At 47.7% G+C, this 16,858-nt stretch overlaps 1 protein-coding gene and 1 long non-coding RNA gene across 2 annotated transcripts in view; one reads left to right on the top strand and one right to left on the bottom strand.

Moving 5' to 3' along the window:
- Positions 1-16,858, bottom strand: part of SPR (Sex peptide receptor) — a 38,197-nt gene that overhangs the window by 6,399 nt on the left and 14,940 nt on the right. The window contains exon 3 of the mRNA XM_017235964.3: positions 1,078-1,665. Coding sequence (XP_017091453.2) covers positions 1,078-1,513 — 436 coding nt within the window. The 5' untranslated portion in view covers positions 1,514-1,665. The remainder of the gene's footprint in view (positions 1-1,077; positions 1,666-16,858) is intronic.
- The window catches only part of LOC138927209 (uncharacterized), a 40,559-nt gene continuing 35,166 nt past the window's right edge, over positions 11,466-16,858 (top strand). The window contains exon 1 of the long non-coding RNA XR_011443744.1: positions 11,466-11,558. This is a non-coding gene — a long non-coding RNA (uncharacterized lncRNA). The remainder of the gene's footprint in view (positions 11,559-16,858) is intronic.

Raw genomic sequence — 16,858 nt, 5'->3', positions numbered from 1 at the left:
TTGGTTCCTCCGACCCGCAATCGATAATCCCTCCACCGATCAATTATTTGTGACATTTCCGGCAGAGACCAGGTTTTGAGCGTCAAGTAAATATTTGTGTGGACACACATCTGGCATAATCCGAATTTGTTTATCATAAACATGCTCCGGCTGTGCGGGTCTTGTTGTCTTTTCAGAGTTCTAAAATAAACAGATCCTAATGCGTTAGCTTTATAATGTTTTGGAATGTCTACTGGACTGACTGACTAACTGATGACCTTTGCCTACACTGAGAGACTATGCAGGAACTATTTTGTGCCAAAAGCACGTAGGGATCGACCATTCCACTTGATGCGATTAGCCTTGGCCCGGGGCCTCGCAGGGAGGTCAGGGGTTAACCCATTGACAGTCAAAGCCCGTCGCCGCTCGAGCATAGGAATTGGTTTAAAATGTAAACTTTGTTTTTAACTTTCCGCCACTTTGTAATTGGATCGAGTGTTTCGATTTCGATGGGATTTCATGGAGAACAGCATATCCCCTGTCAGCCCCCCTCCTTGTAAGCCACTTACTGCCACTCACTGGCAGCCTGGCAGAGTGGAAGAGTGGCAGAATGGAAGCATAGCAGGCTTTTTCATAAATCAGCGGCAAATTCCGCGCACACAGCCATTAGCATTACACACGCTATTAGAATATCTCAGCATTACGCGGCCTGAGCGGCTCCCAGCGGGTTAAGGCGGTCCAGGGGCCGGAGCACGCACACTGCCAGCTATTTTGAAATCTCACAAAACTTCTGCCTGATTTAACATTGTGGCACATTAAGCCCGCTCCGAGGAGGGGCGGGGCTCGCAATGACATGGAATAAAAATAAATAATAATCATAAAGGCGGCGTCTGAATGAGGAGCATCGCAAGGGGCGCCATTCCCCGAAGAGCAGCCAGTGGAGGGCCGTCTCCTGTGACCTTGTCCGGAAGACACAACAGTTGCATGTGGCACGACAGCACGACTTGAACTTGCACCTGACACCCCACTGATGTTTGTATTCTGGCATTGCTACGTCAGTTATTGATCTGGAAGGTCCTTCGAAGGACTCATACCTACCCATTAGCACAAAGTTGGTGGGTGTGGCCATGCTCTTCTTGCTCAGGACGAGGACGATCAGCGAGTTGGAGATGATGGTGATGATCAGCAGGAAGGGCATGCAGTAGCCGTAGAGGGGCATCGCGTACTCGAGCGGAGACTCGCAGGTGAGGTTCCAGTAGGTCATGTTGCCGTCCATCTGCCGGCACGGCTCGCCGTTCGTCTGCTGATAGGAGGCCGAGTCCAGGCTCTCGTTCCCGTAGTCGTACTGCGACTCGTTCTGCACGGCCATGAAGTACTGGCCTCCGTCCACGGAGTCGGCCATCCTACCTCCGAGTGGCAAGCCCGCATAGTGGGGTGTGGCCGAGGGGGCAAGCCGAGCGGAGGCAGCGGCATTGGCGCTCCACTGGTAGAGGACATCCGTGGCGGAGCCCGCCGCGGCGGAGCTGTTGTCCATGCTGAAGATCGGCAACTGGCTGGGAATCGAGTGGAAGTCACTTAGACGGTAGACTGCCAGTCGGACATCTCTAACCCTGGGCTGGGTGTTCCTTTTTTCTCAGGTTGGAGCTATCTAGTTGGAGTTCATAGCCACCAGGAGCTTAGTTTTCACTGCAAAGATAGAACGTTCAAAGGATGCTATTAGTATTATTTGATTCAATTCTCAGACCTCCCACTCCCCCTTATGGGACTAAAAGCACGAGTGTATTACGGCTAAGGAGCTACCCTGATTTGTTTGGCAACTTGTTAGCCAGTTTCTCGTTCAATGGTCGAAACTTTGTGGCACTGTCCGACATGGCCCAGGAGGCCAGCCTTCATTTGTTTGAGCGATTTTCGGTTTGGCAGAAAGGTTTGCAAAACAAAAAAAGATTCGATTTCTGTTCGAATATTTAAATTGGTTATGATTCTCTCAGCAGAGTCCATGATTGATAGAGTGGAGTGGAGGGAAGCGGTAACTGAATGTTTCAATCAGCAAAGTGATGGCCAGAATCCAGTCCCTCTGGGAGATAAGACCTGGCTCCTGGCCCAGTTATCTGGCAGCTCGGCCGTAAACAATATGAAACGGGCAGTGGCAACTTGGTCCTCGATCTCGGAGCCAACTAATAACAGAGCATTCCGCATGTTTGTGTCATGTTTATGCTGCCTTTTAATGGTTTTATTTTTTCCAATCCGGCGACCCAAACTTTGGTTCTCTGCTTTGGCTTCCTTTGACCCACATAAGCGCCGCCAGAAGAATGGGCCAAGGGTCAGGGGTCGCCGGCGATGTCTCCGAAGAAAGAGGGAAATTGAATGCGATGGCCCATATTTTCTGTATTGTGGATTCTGTGTTCTGTGTGCGTGTGTTTTTTTTTTAAAGACTTGTAGAACACGACTAATGCCACACAAGTTGTGCCAGTACGGAGCCAGTGGAATGTTTATTATTTAAAAGCGCTTTAGTTCGATTGGATAATCCTTTGTTTGGCATTCAACTGGGATTTGCTGGCGGCCGTTTAATTTATGGACTCTGCTCTGCTGCCGTGGCAGTTATTTGTTTTAGAATTAAATTGTCGATCTCATCAATAATGCCACTGCCTGGCACAATGGAGCTCAATTGGATGAATTATTGAATTAGTTCCAGCTAGTTTGGTGCGGATTTAAAAAGGGCATTCAGGATGCTGGATGCTGGAAAAAAACAGCAAAATCAGACAAACTGAATAATCAACTTGCCAATCAGCGCGGAATCAAATGTCCTGGTTTCGGGGGAGCAAGTACCATTTTCCAAACGCTAAATGCCAGATGCAAGATCAGGGTCTGTCGGGTACAGTTAGGACAAGCTAATGCAACCATCAAGGCACTGGGATATCCGACATTCGTTTAATTGCGAATGGGAATGGAAACTTCCATCACTCGTCCTTCAAATGCATACTTTCTCCCACTTTCTCCATTGACAGCCTTTGGCATTCTCCCTGGTATTTGCATTTCTTCGAAATTGGCTCTCAATGGGGGAGGGTGTGGGACGTAGAAAGGTGACATGTGGCAGCCACAAAATGCGGTTAGCAGCCAAATAACTAAAATATTAATACTTCAAATGCAGGGGCAGAGGACCTTGAACGTAGTCCTTTTTAACAAGAAAACTTCTACCTTTCTGTGTGCTATGATTACATAATCCCCAGGAAGTCCATCTCACAACTCCCCAAATTAAGTTTCCCAACCAGTTGCATAACCCGCTAATTATCTGCGCCTTGGATATGGTCCTTCGAGACTCCGCCAAGCGGCTCTCCCACTTCCTAGCCTCATCGTGGTAGACATTAGCCGCCATCTTTGATCCATTACTACGTGAGGCGATGATGGAAAACTTTAACTAGGACACGCAGATGCGAATCTCTTGCAAAAAGCAGCCACACTCAAACACACCCTCCAGCTCGAGGAGGTCCTCACACGTACCAGCACACAGACACACCCACAAGCACATCCATAGGCAAGTCAGCATCATAAAGCGATTAGTGGAACTAAAACTGCCATTAAAATGCCTCTGCTTCCGACTACCCAGCCACTCCCACCCAGCCATTCGCCTGCTGGGCATCTTTGTCCTGGCAAGGACATCTCTCTGGCCAAATGAATTTCCAATATAGAGTAGTTTTCCTCCAGAAGAGTCCTCCCCGAAGAGGCGACATCATTCCGGCATTACCAGAGGTAATTGATGAGTACCGACTGTCGTGGTTTTTGGCCAAAAAACCTGGCCCACCTCAGATAAGCCAAGAACCTGCAATTCAAGTCAAGGCCTTCAGCTGTCGATGGCGCTCTTTCCCGCTAAATAGATTTTAAAAATAGTGCTACACTTTAGGGCCGCGTGTGTGTTGATTCCATTTTCGTTTATGGAAAGCAACATTACCCGTCCTCTCCTGCCGTTGTTGGCTAAAACAAATAGGCCAACGGCAATGTTTTTAGCCAAAAAAAAAAAGAGAAAAGTCGATCAAATAGAACGATGTCGTCGGAAAACTCGGAAAAGCGGGCAGGGGCAGGGGCAGAAGAGATGAACTAGATGATGAACTAGATGCTTGCTAGATGAACTTAATTGTACTTTTTACCAAGAAGCCAAAGAAATGGAAACAAAAAACAGAGAAAATTCCCTCAAAGGCTCAGTGTGTGTGTATGTGTTGTATGTGTGTGTTGAGGGGGCGTGGCCCCAGGGCCAGATGAACGAAAGGCAAGGCTGGCATGGGACTCCCTCGAATGGCTTAAGTAATTTTCCATTTTCCATTTTCCATTTAGGCGACATAATCTCCATCTCCTTTGTCTCGCTTTTGTTTTTGGTAATGTTTGCTTTCTTTCTTCTACTTTCTCCACTTTCTTCGCTTTCTTTTGGAAAGTGCAATGAATAAATTTCACAGCCGATGGCTGCGAGGAGAACATGCAGGCCGAACTCGACATAATTAATACCCGAAATAATAAACAGTCGGGAGGCGCCTTGGGGAATCCAATGTGGCTCATTTTCATTCCGCCGGCATGCCAAGTCACTACACTGAGCCAAAAACGGGAGTACTTCCTCCCGGGAAAGAGACACAAATTGCATTTATTGTCACTTCCAGCCGGACTTGGTCTGTGGTCTTGTGGACTTAATCATTTGTAATCGTTCAAGGGCTGCCCCCATCCCCGGGAAGGATTTTCCGCCTTTCCCGGCGAGCATACGAAATGAGCTCTGGGCTGCGGGCTCTGGGCTGTGGGCTCTGGGCTGGCTGGAAGATAAAGCAGCGACATTAAAGCCAGCGCCAAGGAAGAAACTTCCCAGACATGTTGAATTAGTAGTTCACATACGCTGCATCCCCTGCCCCGGCTGATGGACCCTCCCGATAGAGCCCTCCTTCCCCCAGAGGACTCGACGAGCATATAGCTTAGAGCGTTTAGAGTTTCCTCGGCGTAATCGCCATAGCGAAACTTTTTCGATTTGGGAATTAAAATAAAAAGGCATCATCGCAGTACAATGGCAGGCCAGCCTCTGGCTAGGCGGCTTTACTCTGCCACTCTGCCACGCTCGCCCCCTTCCTCTTTTGAGGCAGCCTCTGGCAGTCCTAGGAGTCCCAAAAACTTTTGCCGGCCACTCTGCACGCATCGCTGAATCCTGGCTTTTCGCGTTTCTCTCTAATGGCCAAAAATCCAGAGCGGAACCCCCACGCCAGCTACCCAGATTCTCACATCCCCGGCTAGGAGGCAACAAGGCTAGAAGTCTCGTGAAAGCCGGGCTAGATAAGTGATAAGCCGCCGCACACAAATTGGAGCCCTTCGAAGGCCCCTCCAGTCGGCATTAGCGGCACCTTGCGTGTCTGGGGCCCATAAAAAGGATTAGATGTCTGCCGCGACATGGGAGCCTCCCACTTCGGGGTGTTCAGGAACAAAAGTGACTCTTTCTATTGGGCTCCATAGTCACACTTCACTCGCCGTTCGGGGAAAAGCCGCTTAGGGCACACTTTCTTGGGTTTAAGTAGCATTACCTGATTAATTTTTGAGGCAACTCAACGCCGCCCATAGATGGCGCTTCTAAAACCCCCATTACGAATCATAATCCTCAGCTGCTGGAAGTCCTGAACAGAAATTGCTCATCCGCAGTGTTGCACCTGCCGCCTGCCTGTTCGACTGCAGTTTGCCGAAAATGAATCATTCAGGATTGGCAGGGGAGTTGTATTATTCTAGCAGTCATTGCAGCTGTTGCAAGGCAGCTACATCGTCCTCCAAGCTTCGTCCTTCGTCTTGGAAGCAATTCAATTCGAATGCCACAAAGCCGTAAACCTCGTAGCTCTGGCTCGGGGATAACCGCGCCGGAAATGAAGTCGAAAGCGCTCCGTATTCGAGCTGGTTGAAGCTCGCATTTAAATGCGAATAAAGGTGGAAATGGCCCGCCACTGGCGGTTCAACAAACCCTTGAGGGCTCGAGGACAGCCGAATTTAAATATATATCGCATATAGCGAGAGTATTTATTTATATGTGGCGCCTTTGGGGGCGGAGGTGCGTGTGGAATGCAGTTCGTTATTTCAAATGGCACGCATTTACATCGCAAAGCCGCCGCTAAAGCCACGGCCCTAAGCATTGCCCCATTACGGTTACCGTTACGGTTCCAGTTACCGTTACAGTTACAGTTAGGGCCACCGTTACCGTTAGCCTTCAGATTTGGCTCTAACTGTGGCTCTGGCGAAATATGCAAATGGCCGACCCAGAAGACAGCCAGCCAGACTCCGATGATGACAGAATAAGAGTCCGATTGGCTCCCTCTTCCGACTGGAATCTGCAAACAAATGTGGGTTTTTGAGCCACTGGTTGATCCAATGGCAGAGAAGATGCCTGTGAAGATTAGGAGAATACTCCTTCTGTCACCTTGGAGTGGAGATGCCTGCGACCAAGTTTTAATATTTAATGCGGCGCCACTATTCGCAGAACGAAATTATAAATGCCGGCAAACGCAATTCCGCAGATTTATAAATCTATTTAGCCAGCCGTGCAGCATTATGTGGCAAGGCGGCTCTGCAGGTTGCCCCGACTAGTGGTGGGCCAGCTATCACGCTGTGTCCTTGGCCATTCCGGCACTCAATAAAGAATAAAGTCTATGTCTCTGCCTCTGACAGTACCGGGTATCAGTAAGTCTCCTCTGGCCAGGCCCGTAATGACAGTCCTGAAGAGATTCCTGCACATCACAAGCCAACGCCTTATGTAATAGGAATTTAAAGTATAGTGTGTGAGTGGGCAGACTTCACTGTATGAGTGTAGCCAAGGCACGTGCGGAGTCTTTCCAAAAGTCCTCATCGAATAGTAAATGCTCTACAAACAGGATAATGGGTTAAGTTTTAAATTAAAGACATTACTCATCAAGAAACTATGAGAATTAGTCTTTAAAGGAGAGCCTCAACATCCCTTTCATGGGCCATAGGGTGTCCTGTCGGGACGAGACAGCAGAGACGCCCCGATTACGTCCTGCAGACATCCTCCAGCATCGCCAAGGCAGCCAAGGCAAATGCGTCGTTAACATATGTTGTAGTCGAGTTTCGCAACCAAATTTATCCAAAACCAGCACATGTGTACTAGCCGCCGCACATGCATATATTCCCATGTGTGCGACGAGCTTTTTCTATAACAATTTGCCAAATGTTTGTAGAAAATGTACGAGTTTTTCATGCCTCCCATGCCACGAGCGGGGGCCAGGCGGGGGAGTGGGTGGCGTGGGAGGAGCAGCCAGAAGCCAGGCTAAATCTTTTGGGCCGCCTCCATTGAAAAGTGGCTAAAGTGTTGGCGCACTGAGTGCAGAGCCAAACAGCAAACAAGCAGCCAGGCTGTGAGCCAGGCTGCGAGCCAGGCTGCCTGAAAGTGGAAAATGGTAGGAAAATGCTGGGGAAAGTGGGGAAAAAGCACTCCTCCCGCAAACCACAAACATGTGTGCGAAAGTTAAACACAAATTTAAAGCGAGACGAGCTTACGGAAATATAATTTGTTTCAAACTCGAAGCATTAGGCTGAAACTTTCGGGCCAAATACAAATCCGGTGAAAACCGCTTGTCTTTCCGGAGAAAACGACTCGTTTGGATTAATTGATTAGTCCAAGTGCCATCTTTCAGACCTGAACCTGACGATGAGTCCTGGGAGGTCGGCCAACAAAGAGTCCGCTAATGTCTCGCAACGGCTCTGGTTCTGGCCACTTGGGAGCTGGGCAGGTGGAACAGGGCTTAATGTCCCGGAAAGCCACTTGGCTGCCAAATTGAAACAGTTATGCAGCCTGTGGGAGTAAAAATCACCTGTTCGATTTTCCGGGAAATTAGACAGCAACGACCTGGTGGGGAAGGCCAATGATCGCCGATCACTGTCTGGAAGATAAAATCCAATAACGAGCAGCATCCATCAGGCCAGAAGACAGTTCAGATGCCTGTCCACCTGTCAGTCAGATTTGAAGAGAAGCGTGTTTGGGTTTTCCCTGCTGGTGTTTGCCAGAATTTATGATTTCGGCCAGATATTTAGACGCCCCACCGCCTGCCTCCTGTCTCAATTAAACCAATTTAGAGTCCTTTCCGATGGCCGGCGGCCATTGAGACCACTCTGCTCTCCACTCCGGAGGAATGTCGAGCCGGCCCCGGACCGGGGGGAAAATCAATAAATGTCCGAAACGAACAGCTTCGCCGCAAAAATGTATAATTGAAACGCACAAAATGTAATTGGAAACCTGGCTGGGAGCGCTCTTTGCATAAAGGATGCACTGCCGGACACTGTTTTGAAAGTTTAAATTGGTGCTCGGCTGCTGCTGCAAAGTTTGTTGTTCAAAATTCAAATATGGGTTTAGAGTTACATGCCGGAAAGCAGCAAACAATGGACCAGATCCAATTTAAACATTCCATTTAAATACGTTCTCTAATCCGCAAGCCACTGCATTAAACACGAGTGTGTGTGGGTGTATCTCCCTTGAACAGAGATTGGAGCTGTTTCTTTGGCCATTTTTCCAGAGCGAACCGGAAAGAGGAAAATAATAAAGCTACCCCGCTTGTTGGCGAACATTCCCTAAGCTCGCTTTAAGCTAAACTTCAGTGCCCTGCACCGAAAACAATTGCATGCCCTGTGGAGTCCACCCCCCTGTGGACTAACCGCTAACCCTTGACCCACCGCATACCTCAAAAATAAATGAATTTCTGCAAAATATGAAAACATGGCTGGCAGCTACATAGAGGAAGGTCCTGGTCATACTGGACACCACCGGCTACAGCTAATCGAATTGCGTCAATAGCTCTCCTCTCGGCCAGTCGGATAAACAAAGCGATGTCTGCCGCTGATCGGACCGAGGGCGGATCGAAGATATATAGCTGGGTGCAGCGGGCGGTCAGGGTGGCAGGCGATTTACGACCTGGCCAGCTGATATATGGCTGGGAATCGGGCTCCGATCAGGGCGCTGCGTAAATAATATTTAATTGGTTATGCCCGGCCCGGCCAGCTAGTCCAATTAGTCTTGGCTTTCTGCGCTCCATGTCGGTTCTATTTCCATACCTGCGTCTGGAAATAGAAGCGTTCTTTATTTTGGTCCGTCTTTGTTATTGTTTTGTTGGTCTGCGGGGTCTGGGTCTGGGTCTGGAACTGGGACTGGGGGCCTCTGGGTTGCTTTGGGCCAACTTTTGATTGACTTGGTCATTCCCTAGCCCGTTTGGAGGGCGAACAAAGCAGCGAGTTGTGCGCCCAATTGGATTTAATTATGCAAAGATATTTATCCAGGCCCCGAGACCCCACTCTTTTGGCCCGTCTTTTGTTGGCCAAGAAAGTCGAAGGGACGGGCAGTCGAGAAGAAAAGTATCTGTGAGATACTCGCACAAAACATCTAAATCCAGTGCAGCTGCTTGTTGTGGCTCTGCAGGAAAAACTTTCACTATAAATTGCTTCAACAAATTGGCCACTGAAGCCCCCCAGACGCAGCTCTTGTAGAACAGCCAGCCAGCCAGCCAGTCTATGAAGGCTACAATAATTCATTAGACCCGCCTCGAAGGGATTACAACAATGGCACTAGGAACTATTTCCGAGAAGCGAGTACAAAAGGTGCCAGATACGGATCTCTATGAGGCACATCTCGGGGGGTCCTCTGGCACTGCCGGGATTTCGTAAAGCGTATTTCACAGTCGAACACTCGCGCCGGCCGCGCTTCATTTATTATTCTTGCTCAGTTCAGTTCATAAGTCGCGGCGTCGGTGGCCCCCCAGAAATAAAAGGCAGGGCGTCGAACAAAGGCTGAGATTGGAGATGGAAGACCTTCAAATATTGTCACGAATTGTGGGCGAAATGAACTACAGAGTCTGCACAACACGTGTCGGAGCCACGGCGGGACGACGGCAAAACTCGGATGGCTCCCTAATTAAGTCAAAAGTAAACATGAAAAAGATGTCAGCCAAGTAGAAACGAATCAAAATGGCAGGCGTCGTGCAATGAACTAAATGTTGTGTACGTCTCGGTCCTATAAATACACCATAAATATACCTGAAGGGCGCCCCCGTCCCCTCCCGCATAGCACTGGCAAGAGGGCAGCGCCAGAAACTGACGAGAATAATAATAACTAATAATCAGAAAAATAAAATAAAGAGCCAGCCGGCTGGCCAAGCTCGCTGTTCGCAGCTCACAGCTGTCCTGCTACTGCCAACTTTTCGTGTGGCCAACAAAATCACTTAAGTCTCGGCCAACAGCTCCCACTGGCCACATAAATATGAGCCCGGCCGGAGGAGGCCGGCCGGCGAGGAGGAAGCGGCTCAAATGATAATAATCATCCGCCAGTCACTCGGAAAAATTGCACGAGCTTTGCATGCCCTTCTGGCGGGCAGAACCGAGCCTGGCACACCCTAAGACTCATCTTTCCAACTATCCACCCCATCCTTGAGCACTTCCCAGGGGACCACTTCGTATCTTGGGCAAGCCTTATCCGATCCTTAAACGGGATGTCTTTCTGTAATCGCGGAACTATTCTCTTTCAATCTGCATTTAAATCTGGGGATCGAAATTTTTTGGGATTTTTTTCAAATTTTTCTGATGGACCCCCTTAAAAAATGGGGAAATCCCGAAAATCGAAAATATGGACCCTTGGGAAGGCTGTATCTTGGGAAATACTTATCCGATCCTTAAAAGGGATACAGATCTGGCATCGTGGAATGATTCTCCATAAAACTGCATTCAAATCTGGGGATCGAAAATTTTTGGGATTTTTTTCAAATTTTTTTGATGGACCTTTGAAAAATGCGGAAATCTAGAAAATCGAAAATATGGTCCCTTGGAAAGGTTGTATCTTGGGAAATACTTATCCTTGAAAGGGATACAGATCTGGAATCGTGGAACGATTCTCCATAAAACTGCATTTAAATCTGAGGATCGAAAATTTTTAGGATTTTTTTCAAATTTTTCTGATGGACCCCCTTAAAAAATGGGGAAATCCCGAAAATCGAAAATATGTTCCTTCGGGACGGCTCTATATTGGGGTTGAAACTGGTCACTACCGAAGTTCACTAAAATCTTGTAAACTAATTTATTTTTCAATATTTTTGCAAAGAAAACTTATTCACAAAGGAAAAGAGACAGGAATCTTCTTCATTGTACAAAATTTTATTGAAAAATTCCTTCATAGAGAAATGAAGTTACAAAAGCAAGGAATCGTGTCCAATCTCACAATAATAATATTTCATCGAAAACCAAAATCACAAACTATGAAACGGAATGGAAGTAAGCAAGTAAGTGCAATATTGATTTTAGCTTTAAATTTTATATATATTTTTTCTAGTTTAAAGTTCATTGAGAAAACTCAGTATCAAGCAAGTAACAAGGCGGAGCAAATAGAAAGGTGAGAGTTTAAGTAGTTAAGTTAGTTGTGCCTATTTATGAAGAAGCAAAAACATAGTCATTAAATAATTAAACTTTTTAATAATTTTTCCTTCAAAAATCTTAGAAAAAACAGCGTGGTGTAATGGATTATGGATTAAACCTGCCTGTTGTCCTGAAGGAAGGAATTAAAGAAACCCATAACTACGGAAACTATGGTGAGTTTCTATATCTTTATACGATTTTGTTGTTTTTCAATTGAAGGAAAAATATGAGGGCTCTTAAGAATGACCTGATAAGAAAACGCCGACAATCATAATCATAATTAAGTCTCTTGAAATTAGGCACTTTGGGGAGGGCCCAGGGCCCATAGGGCAGGAAATATTCCAAAGTTAGTCCTCCCTCGGGTGTCTTCAGCTTCGTATCATAAAAATATTTAGTAGACAAAGAAATTAATACACAAGTCGTTATGAAATTTTAATTGCCGTGCAACTTTGCATTTTGAATAGACTGAAGAGCAATTATTAGGGCCATGAAAGGAATTCGGAATTTCAAAGCCAGTAACCTTAAAGTTTTAAATCTAAAATGGCCATAAAGAGTCTCTAAGCTTCTGAAGGTCAAGAGGATATAACTCATACGCAGTGTCGAATTTATTAAAAACGAATTTTGAAAGGCTGGCTGGTAAGGAAATATGGTCTGAGAGCAAAAATTCCTTTATCCCAACGCCCACGCGGGCAAGTCCTTTGGGAAATGACAGGAACATGAGGAGGAGGAGGAGGAGGACCCGGTGCTGGAGCCTTCATGTGTCGGGCACATCATCAGAGTTGCCTTAACTAGTTTGATGCCTCATAATGAGCATTTGTCGCAGGCCGCATAAGTACGTGGCAAGCTGTGAGATGAAAAGCTGAAAAAGCTGCACAACCCAGGGAAGCCGGGGCGGCTGAGGCGGGTTCGGGCATGGCTGAGGCGAGAAAAGTCAGTAACCAGACCGGCTCGGCCCGGCGGACGCAGCTGCTGGCCAAAATCAATCGAAGTGAATCAATTACGCCATTTGGCAGTATCTGCCCCTCAGCTGAGGTTGTCATTTGCCTGCCTCTCTCGTTCCATCCGTCAGCTGGTGTCCCTGTCGGTCCCGGTCTTTCCTCAGTCTGTGGCCTCCACTGTCAGTGGCAAGGAGGTCGTCGGTCCTCGCTCGTCGGTCGTCGTTGGTCGGACGTCGCCTGAAGTGAAGTGTACATTGAGTTTGGTAATCGTGACAAATTTCGTCGAATGATGGCACACACACGGACACACGTACACACCAGCGAGTCCTGATTCTGGATTGTGGACTCAAAGCTCGCGATTCTTGATTCCCGATTCCAGATTCCACTTCATTGAAGCGTCGGCATCGTCGCCATCGAAGCCATCAAAGGCATCGATGCCATCTTCATTGCCGCAGTCATTCCCATTTCCATTGGCAAGTGGGCATAATTATGGGTATATATGTATGTATGTATATGCCGTGCTGTATATATATATAATCCTATTCTGGGTCCACGAACTGTTAATTTCTGTCGAAATGTCATTCGAGCCTGCTGGCCGTTCCTTTGTCTTTTGGCTCTTATTTCGGCTCTTGGCGGCGAGTTCACTTAACCAATTTAAAATGATTCTCGGGTCTTTGTTTATCTTGGAGATGGTCTTGGTTGGTCTTGTGTTTATGTTCGAGGCTGAAAAATCTATTCATAATTTTCAAGTGCTTTATGGCTCGGGATTTCCTTTAGAATCTCGTGTGAGTTAGGGACTGGTTGGCATTGTTTATGGGCTGTTTGGGATTGGAAGTCATATCCTTGCACTATCTAGTCCATCAGTTTAAATAGTTTATTCCCTCCAGCAAGTACTTTGGTTTAAAAAAAAAAAATGTAATACACTCGATGCTGTTTGAATTCCTGGGCACTCGCATTTGATTTGCGGTCGTTGGAAGCCAAAAGTGATCTAGTTTCCTTTTTTTTCCCCATGTTGGCTTTACGCTTTTGTGCGGCTCCTTTACCGTAATACTGTTGCTGTTGCTGTTGCTGTCTTGGTTCTTCCTCGTCCTCGTCCTGGCAGTCCTCATAGTCCTCGTAGTCCTCTTCACTCTGGGCTCTCCTCGCCAAGGCAGCCAATATTGCTGCAAGATGCTGTTGTTGTGGTCCTTGCTGGTCGCTCCGCATCGCTGACTGTTGTTGACAGGCTTTCAAGGGACTCGGAGACTGGAGACCTCAAACATGCACACACACATACACACACACACTCCTTCGCACACCCACACAGACACTCACACGCACCACAAGCTCGGCACCCATTAAATTGAGTTTTTATATTGAGACGCTTGGCAGACGACCGAGCAAACGGTAATTGAATTAGATGTCCCTGTCCCCTACTCTCCCGACCGGATCAGGTCGTAGGTCCTAGCTCCTCCTAGCTTAGGACCAAGTTTTTTCCAGTTTTGGTGGCAATTAAATGGAATTTATTAACTTTTTCCCGAGCAGGCCCGACCCGGCCCTTGTCCGGACAGAAATAGACTTTGCACTTAATTGGCAGTTGTAGAATTTATGCAAAATATGAGGGCAGGCTTACGAGTGATTATGAGCTCTGGGGGATTAGTTGGTCCTAAACACTAGCCACTACACTATCGCGTCCGCACCGCTCGAAAGTCAGAACTCGACTCGTCGTCTAATCGAACCCGGCCGACAATTTGTAGTTTTTGAGCCCAAAACACGCCCCCCTTTTCTCCACACCAGCGCCAACTAATAGAGCCGTAAAGCGGGAAACAAAAAACCGTAAATAATATATTCCATTACTCAGTCAGGCCCAGGCCCAGACCCAAGACCCAAGACCCAAGCCCGCACATCACTCCCGAAACCTGGTTATTGGGCTATCGCCTTCTATCGCGAAGAACTTTTATACGAAAATTCCGGCCATTTGATTTACACCTTTCAGCACCGAGCCACACAACAGGGCCAACAAAGTCGGCCAAAACGGGAAAGAAAACAAACAATAAATATTCCGTATACGCCGTGTTGTACGCCCTGAGGAGTGCAAGTCGAGAGTGAGTGCGTCCACCGGCGGTGCGGCAGTAAAGCAGTCGGCTCCGAGCAATTTATTGGCGATGATATGCACAGATATCTCTATTGAGTTAGTCCGGGTTGTTAGCTGGAAACTGTAACTGTTTCTGGCCATTGTAAGGGCTACACAAGAGTAAATAACAGGTCTGGAACAGGTCGGGATGGGGTTTCGAGAGTAATGAGATGAAATATGATAATAAAGGTGAGGGGATAAAGCTCCGAGGTTTTGGAACTTTGGTTGGAGGGCCTACTACTGGAGGGATGGCAAACCCTGCTTCTGCATCCCAACATTTTTCAGTGCAGACTGTCGCTAGTTTTTTGCCCATTTGTTTCGTTTTTTTGTCTCTGGCCATGTCCGGTGCGAGCACTCAACAAATATGGAGGCTGTGCTGTAGAGATAGCAGCCGACACCCCGCCAAAGGGGGGCACTGGAACAATAAGACAATATTGGATAAAGCCCCTATAGCCCCACCGACACCGACACCGCCATAGCCACCGCTACTGGCTCTGGTGGAATTCTCGGCGGAGTCCGGGTGTGTGTGTATGTGTCGGCACACATGCGGATGTGTGTGTTTAGGGAGATTTGGCTTAATTAAATTCCGGCATAAAAGGATTTTCGTTTGGCCAGCGCTTTAAGCTGCCAGTCTCCCACTAGTCTCCCACTACCGCCAGACAGACAGCCTTTATGTCTTTTGACAAAAGTCTTAGCGGCTTATTTGAGTCAGCCTGCCGGCAGCTACAGATTTTAATTACGGCTATAAATCATAGAGACGGGTCGGAACAAAACAGGCTTATTAATCGCAGCATATGGGATGGGGTGGGGGGGTGGGTTCGTTTGGCCTACTAACTGGGGTTACCGCATGCACTGACAGAAAGGGTCTCTGACTCACTAGAACTACCAGAAACAAAGGCCACAGCCAGCCCTTGGGGGCTGTAGATTGGCCCGATTACTGCAGTTTCATTGTTCCGGGGAATGCCAATCATTCGGCCCACAAAATTTGCAACACATTGCCACAAAAGTTGGGCATTAAAAAGTTGGCTTAATAGTTGTTGGTTGTCCCTGCCTCCTGCTCTCTGCCCTTTGCCACCTTGCCCCTGGACGTGCTGGGAATTCATCAGCAAGTGAAGCCACCAAAGCAAGACCGTTTCCGGCCTCCTGCCACATGCCACATGGCCAACTCTGATAATTATTGCCAACTTTGGCCGCACGGAGCAGTTGCGGCTAATGGGGGAGACTCTAAAATAGTTTTGGTCGCTTGATGGAGTCCTCGGCGGAGTCCATCACGAGTGCAAAGTTTGCGCCACTTCCGGCTAATGTGTTGTGTCTCCCCAGGACATGGCCCATTACAGGTCCTCCGTCCTCCATCCTCCGTCTCGGGGCAACCATTACTCCCCCACTCTCCCAATTAGCAAGTCCACTCGAAATTCATAATTAGGGGAAGCTTGGCAACATTTTTAATAACAAACTGAAGCAATCTAGAGCTGAATTGGGGGAAACTCTTTGATGATGACATCTGGCCAGTGTCCTGGTAATCAATCCTGGCAACCGAGAACCTGCTACACAACTTTTCCTGTTCAACAACTTTGTTTTTCCGCCCAGAAAAAAAAGGCTGAAAAGTCGCCGAAAAGTTGCCGCCTCCCAAGACACCGAATCGGAATCCGCAGTTCGTGCCGAATGTCGAGTGTTTCCAGCTGAGGCTTCTCAGACCCCAAAGTCTCAGTCATGTTTTGGGAATGTGGGGCCCATAAAACTGTTTCTACTAATTGCATACAAGCCCCGAGCATCTTAGCACTTTACAACTTTTTTAATGGCTGTCAACAGGGCTGGCCGAGTGCAGGTCTAACTACACCATTACCCACACATTCGGTTGTTCGAAAATCGAGGGAGTGGTCGCTCCCCAGATACTATATAGTGGCATATAATGGCTGGGAGTCGTCGGGGCGAGTCAACTAAATGCCTTTTTGCGGGATTATCTGCGGCGACAGATCTTGGTCCAGACTGGCGCGTGTTGCAAATAAATTCGTCGTTTTGGTTTGCAGCATGTTTTGTTTCTGTCTTTCTTAATGTTGCTGCTGTTGTTGGTGACTGTGGCAGCCGCACTTGCCACTTGTCACTTGCCACTTGTTCGCTTGGAACATTTTAAAATCGAAAAACTGCGCCGCTCAAAGGTCACAGCGACGACGCTGGTCGTCTCGTTGGTTCATCGTTCATTGTCCAAACATTGTTGCCATCGTTACAAGAATCGCTGTGGCCCTTTGGACCTTTGGAGCGACATTCAAAGCGCCAATCGAGATTTACGATTGACCAGCAGTCACCTCGGGGCGCGCAGCAGATACGTCACAGCAGACGCTCCAATCATCGCCTTCTTTTTGTCGCCGGACACCTAAATATTTATTATGCCAGATTATACGCGGCACTTCCAAGGACTTTGGAT

This window comes from Drosophila bipectinata, chromosome XL, assembly GCF_030179905.1.
Source record: "Drosophila bipectinata strain 14024-0381.07 chromosome XL, DbipHiC1v2, whole genome shotgun sequence".
Lineage (NCBI taxonomy): Eukaryota > Metazoa > Arthropoda > Insecta > Diptera > Drosophilidae > Drosophila > Drosophila bipectinata.
Note: the sequence above shows the minus strand (reverse complement) of the source record. Positions and strands in the feature narration are given on the sequence as shown.